Source organism: Octodon degus, unplaced genomic scaffold (assembly GCF_000260255.1).
Source record: "Octodon degus isolate 3935 unplaced genomic scaffold, OctDeg1.0 scaffold00352, whole genome shotgun sequence".
In the NCBI taxonomy this organism is placed as follows: Eukaryota; Metazoa; Chordata; class Mammalia; order Rodentia; family Octodontidae; genus Octodon; species Octodon degus.
The window spans coordinates 78,793-92,081 of NW_004524928.1; the positions used below are offsets into that span (position 1 = coordinate 78,793).

Sequence of the window (13,289 nt, forward strand, 5' to 3'; positions counted from 1 at the left end):
TTTTTTTTACTGTTCAGGTTTCTTATCTTTTCATTATTTTCTACAGACCCTTTTTCTCTCTTCCCTCAACTATTTCCCAAATGTAAATTTTCAAGTGAGTAAAGATTTGTCTCCAGCCTTTTTGACTAGTCCTTCATATTCTATTTCATTCTTTCCCTCCTGTGTCTTCCAATTTCCCGAAACTCAGTGATCATCTTTTTTTTTTTTTTACCCTGCCTCAGGTTTATTTGTACAAAGAGCACAGGAAGTCACCAGCCCCCCACAGATGGCACTCCAGGGGTCACACCAGTGCTTCTGTTTTTACATCAGCAAATAAGAGGCTTTTACTGTGGAGCCTTCGTGGGGACCTGAGTACCTTTGGGAGCATGGACTAGGGCGGAAGCTGGACCTTGGACCTTGGATGGAGCCTAGGCCTTTGGTGGGCAAGGCCTGAGAACCTAGGCAATGCTGGCACGGATACACTTCCCAAGCTTGGGGTAGGCAATATAGGCAAGTCGAGTGAGCCTGCGGTTTATTCCCTTTGGGATGATTTTGGGCTTGACCTCCTTTGCCTTGATGAAGGCCTTGATAGCCTCGGCGCGTGCACTCATGGCCTTGCCATTGTTTCCTCGCATCTTCTCGAAGCCCTTCTTGTTGTGCTTCTTGGCAAATCACATATTCCTAGAGAACTTGGGATCTACCCCCTTCAGAGCTTCATTGTTTGTGACCAAGGTCTCTTGATGCCATTTCTGTGCCATTCTGGGGACTGGTTGTGCGTGGTGTGGTTCTTGGACTTGGCCACAGCTGCACTATAAACCACGGCTGCCAAGCGATTGGAATGGTCAGTGATCATCTTTAAACCCCAGCCCTGATACTACCCAATTTGACTTCTCTCATCACTTCAGATGATGTTGTAACTAACATCTTAACCTTCTTCACTCCCAAGAAGTGAAAATCACCCAACTAAGGGGAGAAGCACTACATACAGCTTCACAGTATACATTTGATTTGGCTCTATAATTTTAGAGTTTGATCCTGGGTCAGAAGTAACAGGTTAATGGTTACCATAGTTTATTAGTAGTTAAGCTGTACTTGCCACTGTCACTAGTGCTAACTGTACTAAGCTAGTGAGGATTTCACACATGTTATAAAATTTTCTTCCCTAAATGATAACATTGTGAATGCATGAGGTCATAACTGCCAACACAGCCCAGTTCTAAGGGCTGGCTAAGTGGATCAAGAAACAGAATCCAAAAATATGCTGCATACAAGAAGCACATCTGACACAAATAGAAATTCATAGACTGAAAATTAAAGGATGGAAAATCATCTTCCCCACCACAGGAACCCAGAAAAAGGCAGGGGTAGCTATTCTTTCTTTCTCTCTCTCTCTCTCTCTCTCTCTCTCTCTCTCTCTCTCTCTCTCTCTCGGCTATTACAAAAGTTTATTTAACAAATATTTAATATATGAAAATGTGTATGACTCAATCTTGAATCAGTGAAAGTAGCGCTTGGAGGAGGGGCATGAGTTTTTCTGCTGAGCAGTCATTATTTAAACTCGTTCCAAGGCTGATGATACATGATGATACTATTTCCTCATATCACCACCATTCCAGTGTTGTTCTGTTGCCCACTATTTGCCATCTCTACACATTCATCTATCACAAGATTCAAAAAGGGATCAAATCCTCACAAAATTCCTTGGACATGTCTGTCACCATTCACTTTCAATGATAACTTCTTATCCATAAATTTTTTCAGCTTGAGAGTGTGAGCTTTGTTCATCTTGTCTAGGCAGTGGGGTCAGGGATCCTTTGAAAGGAATTGACAGCTTCCCAGGAGCTATTCTCTTTGCAGATAATATCAACTCAAACCAAAAATGATCAAAAGGGTTAAAGAAGGTCACTACATACATGCTGGGGAAAACTTCACAAGGAAGATATAATGATCATAAGTATATATACGACATGTACAGGAGGACACAGCTATGTAAGATAATTATTAATAGACATGAAAAATCTAACAAGCAAGAATAGTTGTAATGGGAGACCTCAATACACCATTGTCCAAAGAGATGGATCAACTAGACAAGGCATCAGCAAAGACATGACACAACTGATCCAAACATGTGCACAAATAAGTGTAGATATTTTCCAACTCTTCCACCCAACATCATCAGAATACACATTCTTCTCAGCTGCACATGGAACATTCCCAAGAATAGGCCACATACTAGCCCATAGAACATGCTTAAGTAAGTACAATTATCCTATTATCCCATTATTGAAATTATCCTATTATCTGACCATACTGCAATGAAATTAGAAATTAATGGCAAAAGAAACCACAAACACTCCATAAACATGGAAATTAAACAATGTCCTCCTAAACAACCAATGAGTCACAGATGAAATAAAGGAAGATATTAAGCAATATGTACAACTAAGTGAGAATGTAGATAAAACATAGCAGAAATTATAGAATACAATGAAAGCAGTCCTAAGAAGGCAATTTACAGTGGTGAATTCTCACATCAGGAAAACAGAATGAGGGTCGGGAAGATGGCTCAGTAGAATAAGCACTTGCCTGGCAAGTGCAAGGGGCTGTGTTCAATCCCCGGTTCTGACACATACACACACACACACACACACACATACACACACACAAGTAAAACAGAATGAACACAAATAAACAACCTAATGTTACATCTCAAGCTTCCAGAAAAGAAGAGCAAGACAACCCAAAGTCCATACAAGGGAGAAAATGAAAAAGATCAGAGAAGAAATAAGTGCAATAGAAACCAGGAAAACAAAACAAAGAATTAATAAATCTAAGAGTTGGTTCTTTGAAAAAAAATGAATAAAATGACTAAAAGACTAAAATCCATGCACCGGGGAATGATAATGGTGAAGCCACTACATATCCTGTGGGAATTCAGAAGATCATCAAAACCGACTTTGAAAATCTCTCCTCTGGACTTTTCTGGTTTCCTCAGCACAAGGAATAATGAGCAGCAAAGTCTCCCACGACACCCTGTACCAGGCAGTGCGCGAGGCCCTGCACTGGAACCAACACAAGCGCCAGAAGTTTTTAGAGACTGTGGAGGTGCAGATCAGCTTGAAGAACTATAACCCTCAGAAGGACAAGCGCATCTTGGGGGCCGTCAGGCTGAAATCCATGCCCCGCCCCAAGTTCTCCGGGTGTGTCCTGGAGGACCAGCAGCTCTGGGACGAGTCCATGGCTGTGGACATCCCCCACATGGACATTGAGGAGGTGAAGAAGCTCAACAAGAATAAGAAGCTGGTTAAAAACTGGCCAAGAAGTACGATGCCTTTTTGGCCTCCGAGGCTCTGACCAAGATCCCACGAATCCTGGGAACCAGCCTCAATAGCCTGGCAAGTTCCCTTTCCTGCTGACCCACGATGAAAACACGGTGGCCAAAGTTGACAAAGTGAAGTCCATGATCAAGTTCCAGATGAAGAAGGTCCTGGGTCTGGCTGTGGCTGCTGGTCACGTGAAGATGACAGAAGACAAGCTTGTGTACAACATCCATCTTGCCGTCCACTTCCTGGTGTCACTGCTCAAGAAGAATTGGCAGAATGTCCGGGCCCTATACATCAAGAGCACTATGGGCAGCCCCAGCACCTGTATTTAGGCACATCTTAATAAATATCAGTGCTACCAAAAGAAGGAAAGAAAAAAAAGAAAGAAAGAAAGAAAGAAAGAAAGAAAGAAAGAAAGAAAGAAAGAAAGAGAAAGGAAAGAAAAGAAAAGAAAAGAAAAGAAAAGAAAAGAAAAGAAAAAAAGAAAAGAAAAGAAAAGAAAAGAAAATCCCTACTCTCACAGAATGGAAAACACAAATGCAATGGACAGATTCCTACATATGTATGAAGTACCAAAGCTGAATCAAGAAGATATAAAAATTTTCAATGATCCAATATCAGTTAATGAGATTGAAATGTAATTTTAAAACTTACCAACAAAGAAAAGTGCAGGTCCTGGTGGATTCACCACTGAATTCTACAAGAAATTTAGAGAAGATCTAATGCAAACACTCTTCAAATTCTTTTAAAACATTGAAAGAGAAGTAATACTCCTTAACTCATTTCTAGAAGCAAGTATTATCCTGATACCAAAACTAGAAAAAGACACAACCAAAAGAAAATAACTACAGGCCAATCTCACTAATGAACATAGATGAAAAATCCTAAGAAATACTAGCAAAAGAATGCAGTAAATCATCAAGAGGATTATACACAATGATCAGATGTTTTGTTTTGGTTTCTTTTGTTGTTGTTCTTGTTGGGGGGGGAGTTTTAGGCAGAACCAGGGATTGAACTCAGGCCCTTGCACTTGCCAGGTAAGCACTTATTCTATTGAGCTATCTCCCAGGGCCCCCAGTTAAGTTGTACGCCAGGAATGCAGAGATCGTTCAACACATGTAAGTTAGACAAGAGAGTGAAAAAAAAGAATAAGGATAGGAAAGGAAGAAGTGAAAATGTCGTTACTCATAGATGAAATGATGCTCTGTATAGAAGACCCTAAAAACTCTGCCAAAGTAATGCTAGAGTTAATAACTAAATCAGTAGCATAACTGGATACAAGCAACTTGTAAAAATCAATAGCATTCTTGTATACACAAAAAAACTTTTTGAGACAGAAATTAAGGCAAATATACCCTGCTCAACAGCATCAAAAAAAAATGAAATACTAGGAAATAAATCTAATAAAGGAAGTAAAATTTTTATATGATGAAAATTATACTACTCTGAAAAAAAAGATTGAAGAGGATAGCAGAAAATGAAAACATGTCTCTTGCTCATGGATAGGAAGAACCAACCTCACGAAAATGGCCATATTCCCAGAATTGTTATACAGATTTAATACAATCCTGACCAAAATACCACTAGCATACCTCACAGAACTGGAGAAAATAACTTCCTATAATTCATTGGGAGAAAGAGGAGACCTAGAAGAACAAAGGAAATCCTGGGCAACAAAGGCAAGGCAGGAGGCATCACAATCCCTGACTTGAAATTATGAAACAAAGTCACTGTGATAAAAGCACAGCAAAAATAGATCTCTTCCTGGAAGGTAGTCCTGGTGCCAGGGAACACATCCTTTGCATGTGTTCTCCAGTAGGACTGGGTTTTAGGGTTTCTCTCTAGTCTCGCCATGCAAGTCTGACCTACAGATCAGTGGTCACTGCAGATAAGAATTGCCCAACATCCTCATTGCACATGAGTGGGTGGAGGGCTGGAAAGTGGTCAGGCTGGGGGAGCTCACCCTGGAAGCCTCCTTGTCCCCTCAGTCCAGACCCTCTCCCCTTTCTTCTCCAGGTAGAGGACAGCTTTTGGCTGAAAACAAAGAACTCCTGCTCCCCTTTCCTCCCAGGAGTTCTGTGAGAAGATGTGAAACTGTGTAAAAACCTTTTTAAGATGACTGAAAAGAAATGGCGGGGGCCTGGCCCTAGCTCAGTCCTCTAAGTGGCTGCTTCCACAAAGCTGTCAGCCTCAGGTTGCTGGAGTTCAAACCTCACAACGCTCCAGCTGGCCAAAAGTGCCCTGAAGGCATTTGAGGAACAAAAAAAAAAAAACCCTTATTCCATTTCTTCATAAAATAATCAGCAACTTTGAGGCAAATTCAATAAACAGCAAAAAAAGAGAATGTTTTTCTAATATGAACATGTTTTCCATTGTACTAAATTCATAATCATAGTCTCATTTATGTTTCAAGTGAGTTGTTCAACTTGGGCTGGTAATTTGAATTACTGAAATTTCTTAAATGGAAAAAGGTCCAATTAAATAGTGGAAATTTCCAAAATAAATAAATAAATAAATAAAATCTATTAAAGAGAAAAAAAAAAAAAAGAAAGAAATGGCTTCCCTCACCCATAATCACCCTATTTGCCCTTCCTAAAGGACTGAGTGAAAATGGTGACAAGGGCAGGCAAAGAGGCCACAGGACTTGCTCGGTGTGTGTTGCCTAGTTTCTCTGCAGCTGCCTGTGCAACAGCAGACAGATGAGGGTCACATGGGGGCCACGTGGGAGAGAGAGTCCCACAGGAAGAGTCCCTCTCCCCCAGCAAACCTGAGGAGATGGCCTGGGCCTATATCCGCCCTTCTCTGACAATGTCCTTGCTTTCATCGCAGGGGACTCAGGTGCTCCTCCCACTTTTAATGGAAACCAGATGCCTCTGCATCTGTATAATGTACACAGCCCTGGGACAGAGAGATTGCAGAAACTGACCTTCCAGTCAGCAGATACAGGTAGGCGGGGCGGGCGGAGGTCTCACGAGCATCCACTGCTGGAGGGCTGGGGAAGAGGAAGCAGAGGGGTTCAGTACATGGAGAAAGCTTGGGCTCTCACTAGCACCTAAAAAAGCTTTGGCCACGCAAACCCCAGTCAGGGTAGAGGAGGGCCAGGGTGAGCAAGAATGGGCAGGTACAGAGAAGTCAGGGGCCTGGAGGAGAAGGAGCCCCAAACTGGGGGAAGCGAGCATCTCAGGGTGGAATTCAGCAGAACCCTTTGTGATGTCAGTGTCCCATGCGGCACTGAGTTTCTCTTATGCTCTAAGACACCAGGCTCTGCCACCCATCATGATGGATGTCCTGGCCAGAACTCAGTGATAACATTTTCCTCATTGTCTCTTCAAAGTGATCCATTAGCCTTCTGAGCTCAAAATGCATTTTATTTTGCAAACACATTTTATATAAAAGTGTTTCAATGAAGCACTGGTTAGATTATGGCAGATATTGTCGGTCACCAACTAGAGGAAGGACGGTTTCTCTCTAACTAGTGGGAGAGAAACACACCCAGATAAGGTTTAGTGTGAGCGTCGCATCCCTCGGGAAATGGCTCAGGAGAGGGAAACTGTGCCAGAGCAGCTGGTGGGAGCTGGGGTACAATATCTGAAAGCGTGCACTGCCCCCTCTTTCCTTTTCTCATTTGCACTCTTCCAGGACAGTGAGCTCGCCATGGCTCTGGACACGTCCCTTGTCCTGTTCCCACTGCTCATCCTGGTGCTCCTGGGGCTGATGTGGGTCCAGCCTCCTCAGGACCCAGAATCCTCGGCCATGAGGTTCAGGCGGCAGCACGTGGACTCAGGCAGCTCCCGCACCAGCAACCCCAACTACTGCAATGAAATGATGAAGAGCAGGAAGATGACACAGGGGCGCTGCAAGCCCGTGAACACCTTCGTCCATGAGCCCCTGGCAGACATGCAGGCTGTCTGCTTCCAGAAAAATGTGCCCTGCAAGAACGGGCAGCCCAACTGCTACCAGAGCAGCTCCAACATGCACATCACAGACTGCCGCCTCACAGGCAGCTCCAAGTACCCCGACTGCTCGTACCGCACCCACCAGGAGGAGAAGAGCATCATCGTGGCCTGTGAGGGGAACCCGTATGTGCCGGTCCACTTCGATGCTTCTGTGGAGGCCTCTGCCTAAGCCAGGGCAGCGAGACACCCACCTCGTCCCTTACCTTCAACTCAACACCTGCCTTTCCCCTCTTCTTTCCTTGTCCCCACAGAAATAACAGTAGTTAGGGCTCCTGTCCCACACACAGGGTTCACTCTTTCACATTCTGCTTCTGCATGGCTTCGGGGCTGAGGGGTGGGAGCTGCTGTGGGCCCTGTATTAACTCCTTCACTGCTTCTTTCAATAAAACATAGTTGCAGTCACTGGAATGCTGGAGCAGGAATGGTTTCTGAGGTTGCTTTCCAGCCAGGGGGAAGACATGTGAATCTGATTCATTTTGGTGAATAGCAACATGAGAAATTAAATGGCCCTCACCACTCACTTGTAGATTTTAGTGTCATTCCCTTTCTCGGGCCAGCAAGACAGCTCTGCAGACTAAGTGCGTACTTAGGCAAGCACAGGGACCGAGGTTCAATCCCTAGCACCACATGCTACTCCAGCCCTGCCCCCGGATGCACTGAGCTGGTGACCCAGCAGTGGTGAGGAATGCCTGTAATCCCAGGGCTGGGGAGGCTGAAAACAGGAGGATCACTAGGAGTCTGAGCTGTGTAGTGAGACCCTGTAGCAACCAAAAACATAAAGAAAGAAAATTCCTTTTCTTCTTGATTCCTTGATGTCAAATATGAAACTTTTAGATGAGTGCTGTTTCAGATAAAAGGCATCCACAAACATGGACATGACAGTTCTGGGTAAACTGACAAAGGTAAAGCTCAAGTGTCATAATTCTTAGACACAGAAAGAGGAAGAGCATGGCCACAGGAAGACCGTGCACATTCTTCTTGTGAGGAGGGCATGCAGTCCTGCCTGTCGTTGTTGTTGTTGCTGTTGTTGTTGTTGAGTCAGCTACTTCCACATCAGAAACATGCCTGTCACTTGGTAAGTCAGAACCTTAATCTTCAGAACTCAAGGAAACCCGAGGCCATGGAGTACAGCTTATGCTCCACAGTATTGAAAATACCTGCTTGGGGGCCAAGGAGATGGCTCAGTAGAATAAGCGCTTGCCTGGCAAGCACAAGGGTCTGAGTCCAATCCCCAATTCCACCAAAAAAAAAAAAAAAAAAGAAAGAAAGAAAATACCTGTTTGGATAGCTATAGAAAAAAATCTATGCTGTGCTGTGATTGAACCACACCACTAACTGAAGCATACAGGGCACATGATTGCCAGCCCTGACCTTGCCCAATTATTGAAAGACTGGCTCATGGTCCCCAGCTAGCAGCACATCTGGGACCTGAGCTCAGGACTCTTTAGCCTTTCTGCTGAGAGTTTAATTCATCAAGCAGTTCCCCAGTCTCCCTTCTTTCCCAAAGCTGGAGAGAGCTGCCTCCCTTCTGGTGACCACCTACAGACCTCTGTACACTTGGCCAGTGACTCAACCCTCACAGTTCGTGGTAGCACTCCTGAGGGCAGCAAAAGGACTGGATTAGGTCGCCCTCTTCTCATGATCATTGCATTTGATCCTCTGTGAGTGTCTGTGTGTCATTAGACAGGCTCATGAACCAGGAAAAAGCCCGACTTCCAATGAGAAAGACCAGCTCTGGTCTGACTATTTGCTTGTTTTGTTTTTAATTTTGGTTTTGGGGGTTTGTTTGGCTTTGATTTTTTTCTGTTTCGTTTTTTGTTCTGTTTTGTTTTTTGGAGAGGGTCTGGCTATATAATTCAGGCTGGACTGGACTCACTATGTATCCCAGGTTGGACTCGAACTCAAGGCAGACCTCCTGCTTCAGCTTCCTAAGTGCTGCAGCCACAGGTTTGTGCCACCGTGCCTGGCTCAGGTCTGTCTGTGCACACTCACAGACATGTGAGTGACTCTGACCATCCCAAGCGCTGGTCACAGCAGCCCGTCTGGACTCAGACAACAGGCGAGACCAGCTCAAGGGCCCAGCTGCTCCTGACTCCTCACAGCTGAGCAGCTGAGCACTGACAACACGAACACCGGCTGCCCCTGTGCCCTACCGGCCTCCCATCCACCCCTGCTTCTCCCTTTTCCATGTAGGAGCCAGGAGGACTCAGCCAGCTACCTCACAGTGATGCAGAGCAGCCCTGATATGGAAGTGAGAGTGAAGAGCTGAGCGTCGTGTCACGTGCTTGTAATCACAGCACTTTGAGGTGAGGCAGGACAGCAAATTCTAAGCCACCCTAAGCAACGCAGAGAGACCCTGTCCAAAGAAAAAAAGCAAAGCACAATGACACAATGTCCCAGACCTGTAATGGGGGACACTAAAGCAAGGGACTTGCCAGCCCAGGCTAGCAACTTAGCAAGACCCGCCCCTCAAAACTGTGAAACTCACAAAACAAAGGCAGGGGATGTAGCTCTGTGTGAAGGACCTGATTTCAATTCCCAGTGAAGAGCACCCTGACCTTCAGGAACCTTGTACAGTTGGAATCTCATTAACGGTTCACAGACATGGACTACATCTCCTGTGCATAGAGATTGAACTCTGGGACACACATGCAGTTATGGTGCCTCTGAGATGACCCAGCCCCCTGTCAATCGCTGCTGTCAGTCTTATCCAGAGACCCAGAGGAGACCCCTGGGCTGGGGAACACGTCCTTTGAAATGCAAAGCCTGGGGCGGGGGGAGATAACTCAGTGGCATAAGTGCCTGCCTAGTGAGCACACGGTTCTGAGTTCAATCCCTTGTACAAACAAACAAAATGCAAAGCCTGGTGTATCCCTGTGCTTTTTACTTTTCTGTCACCCTGACACCACTTTTCTGTTCCTACCACCTGAGAACATCTTCCTGTCATCTTCAGAACATGTGATTTCTCTCTCCTTTGCCAATAGATGTCAGCTTGTGAGTCACTGCTTGACATCCCCAAGACTTGGGGATCCACCTCCAACCTACCACACAGCACCATAGGCACTAGGAACAAAATGCTCTCCAGATCCAGGCGGGAGGTGATTTGAGAGAGGACAAAAACACAGTCGCACCCACTTGAAGGCAGCAGGAGGCTCTTTATTGCCGCAAGGGCAGTGCAGTGAGGCTGGCGAAAGTGACCAAGGCCTAGAGCTTCCCCCTCCCTTTCCACATTGCCTGACTGCAACACAGAGCAGCACACATAGCCCCAGCAGCAGGGAGAGGACAATGCATAATTTGCACCCTCTTTTCTGTGTAGGAAAAGGGAAAATCATGGTAATAGCAGAAGCAATACGCCTGATGTGGTGCATGCCCATATTCCCAGGACTCGGGAAGCTGAGGCAGGATGATTGCCACAAGCTAAAGGCCAGCTTGAATTATAGAGGGAAATCTTGTTTCAAAAAAAGGGGTGGGGGCTGGAGAGATAGCTCGTTGGTCTAAGCTCCTGCCTGGCAAGCACAAGGTCCTGGATTCAATCCCCTGTACTGCATGCTGTGCTGGCCGCACACTGAATTGGCCATCGAAACCGGGTGTGGTGGCGCATACCTGTAATCCCAGCACTGGGGAGGTTGAGACAGGAGGATCACTGTGAGTCCAAGCTGCACAGAAAGACCCTGTACCAAAAACAAAAAATGCAATAAGAGCAAAATTACTAACCATAACTATTTATTCTTATTTTGTCTTAAAGACTTCATAACTATTTTTAAAAATCTCTCATAGTCTCAAGTTTCAGTTAAAACAATGTGAGAGGAGCAGCCCTCTCCTGTGACCCGCCCACCCCATCCTCCCTCTGACCTGAGCTCCTACATTCAATAACCCTTATGTCATGTCACAAATCTGGGTTTTAAGGGCCAGCGAGATGGCTCAATAGAATAAGCGCTTGCCTGACAAGCACAGTGGCCTGAGTTCAATCCCTGGCTCAGCAAAAAAAAAAAAAAAAATCAACTAACAAACCTGGGTTTTACCCCTCCCCTGAGCTGCTGACCTTCACCTCTGACCACTGGCCCCAGCCACCTCCATTGCCCTCCCAGCCCAAGGTTCACCTCTCTCACCTGGTGTCAGTGCTCCCGCTGAGCTCCCGGGGTCATCAGATTCCTTCTTCTCCCCAGCTGACCAGCGTTGCTGTGCCTGGGCAGGAGAACCTGTGCTCTGAGTCCCACGATGACAGCCCTGCCTCTGAGCAGCTGTGAGCTCCTTCTGCAGTGAGACTCTAGACTTTCCTGCTCCTCTTGAAACTTGTAACGTTAACAGTATTTATAAAAGAGAAGCTGCTCAAAAGGAAAGAGAAACTGTGATGAGGAAAAGGAGAAAGGAAGAGAAAATAAATACATAAATATATAAATAAATACAAGATAGTAAAGATAGTTATACTACTAATTGCTATTACTTCATTGAAAAGGTTTGTGCCTATATTGTTTGACTGATTTTTCATGCCTGTATCGTGTAACATGAGTAACTATTTTGAAAATAACAGGGGCCGGGGAGATGGCTCAATGGAATAAGCGCTTGGCTGGCAAGTGCAGGGGCCTGAGTTCAATCCCCGGTTCGGCTAAAAAAAAAAACCAAAAAAAAAGAAAATAACCATAATCAATGTACTAACCATTGTCACTCTCCTACAATCTTGTTTTGAAATTTTACACCATTGTTTTTATTGGGTTCTTTTCTTTAAAATTAAAAAAAAAAAAAACTCTCCTTTATGTAACAAGATTACTCAGAGGAAATTTACAATTTTAAGGAACTGATCACTTCCTCATAAAGATTTCATGATTTTTTTTTTTATTAAAAGCTTCAGGATTTTTTTAAAAAACCTTTTTATTTATTTGGTACAGGATCTCACTACACAGCTCACATTCATCGTGACCCTCCTATGTCAGCCTCCCCAGCTCTGGGATTATAGGTGTGCGCCACCATGCCCAGTTTCTATAGCCTGCTCGGTGCCTTGCCAGCACAGCATGCAGTCCCAGGGGATCAAACCCAGGTCCTTGCACTTGCCAGGCAGACCTTCAGACTGCTGAGCTATCTCCCCAGCACTCCTCTCCTTTTTTGTGAAGGTTTATGATTTTAGGGATTTTTTTTCTTTTAAAATCAGATTTTATTGGTATATTTTGGTTATACATAATGATCACATGCATCATAGAGAATTTGTACTTGTACAAGGTATAACATGTTTCTTCCCCCCCCCATTTCCCTGCCCTCTCTTTAACCCTTCCTCCCCTCCCCATTTGCCAGAGCTTTATTTCTGATTTCAGCTTCTCATAAAAAAATGTAAAAGTGGCATATCAGCCTCCACCTCATTGGCAATGTTGTGTATTGCAACAATAGGTGTGAATGCATCATTGGCTTCATATGTGTTTATATGACCTTGCACCACTGAGCTGCAGGAGATCATGCTCCACTGTGAGAGAAATCAGGCAGGTAGACCAGTACATTATGCCTATGAAGATAAAGACAGAAAATTGGCTGTGGTGGTGTGCGCCTATAATCCCAGAGCTGGGAGGCTGAACATAGGAGGATCACTACGAGTCGATCTGGGTAGTGAGACCCTGTAGACCCTGTACTAAATACATTTTTTAAGAAAGATAAAGACAGAGGGCATTTATGGTGGTGGAGGACACAGCAGAGACTGGAGGGAGACTGAGGGGAGCAAGCATCTGCACTCAATATTGAGGAGAAAGTAGACCTGGGTGAAAAGAGTGATAAGACCTAAAAACAGGAAAAAGTGAGTGAGGAGACCCACAAGCCTGAAGGGGAGAGGCCAACTAGGGCGTTCACCCTTCAATATCTTTCCTTCCGACTGATGCCGGACGCTCTTATTCTAAACCCAATTTTTTCACTGACACCTCCCATAAAGTTTACCACAGGCACTCCATGCCACAGTTTCTTTCCCTTAAAAATCAATTTGCTTCCAGATTAGTCTTCATCCAGCAGAGTTATAAGTTCATCACACTTGTCCGATGCTTTTAATGCCTCCATA

At 44.8% G+C, this 13,289-nt stretch overlaps 1 protein-coding gene and 1 pseudogene across 1 annotated transcript; both read left to right on the forward strand.

The window, feature by feature from the left end:
- The first annotated feature begins 2,985 nt into the window (after positions 1-2,985).
- On the forward strand, positions 2,986-3,634 carry LOC101572942 (annotated as a pseudogene).
- Positions 3,635-6,956: 3,322 nt separating this feature from the next.
- Positions 6,957-7,472, forward strand: LOC101562314 (ribonuclease pancreatic-like). Its single transcript, XM_004648064.2, has one exon. It carries the CDS (start codon positions 6,957-6,959, stop codon positions 7,425-7,427), a length of 471 nt encoding a protein of 156 aa, XP_004648121.1. The 3' UTR covers positions 7,428-7,472.
- Positions 7,473-13,289: the final 5,817 nt, after the last annotated feature.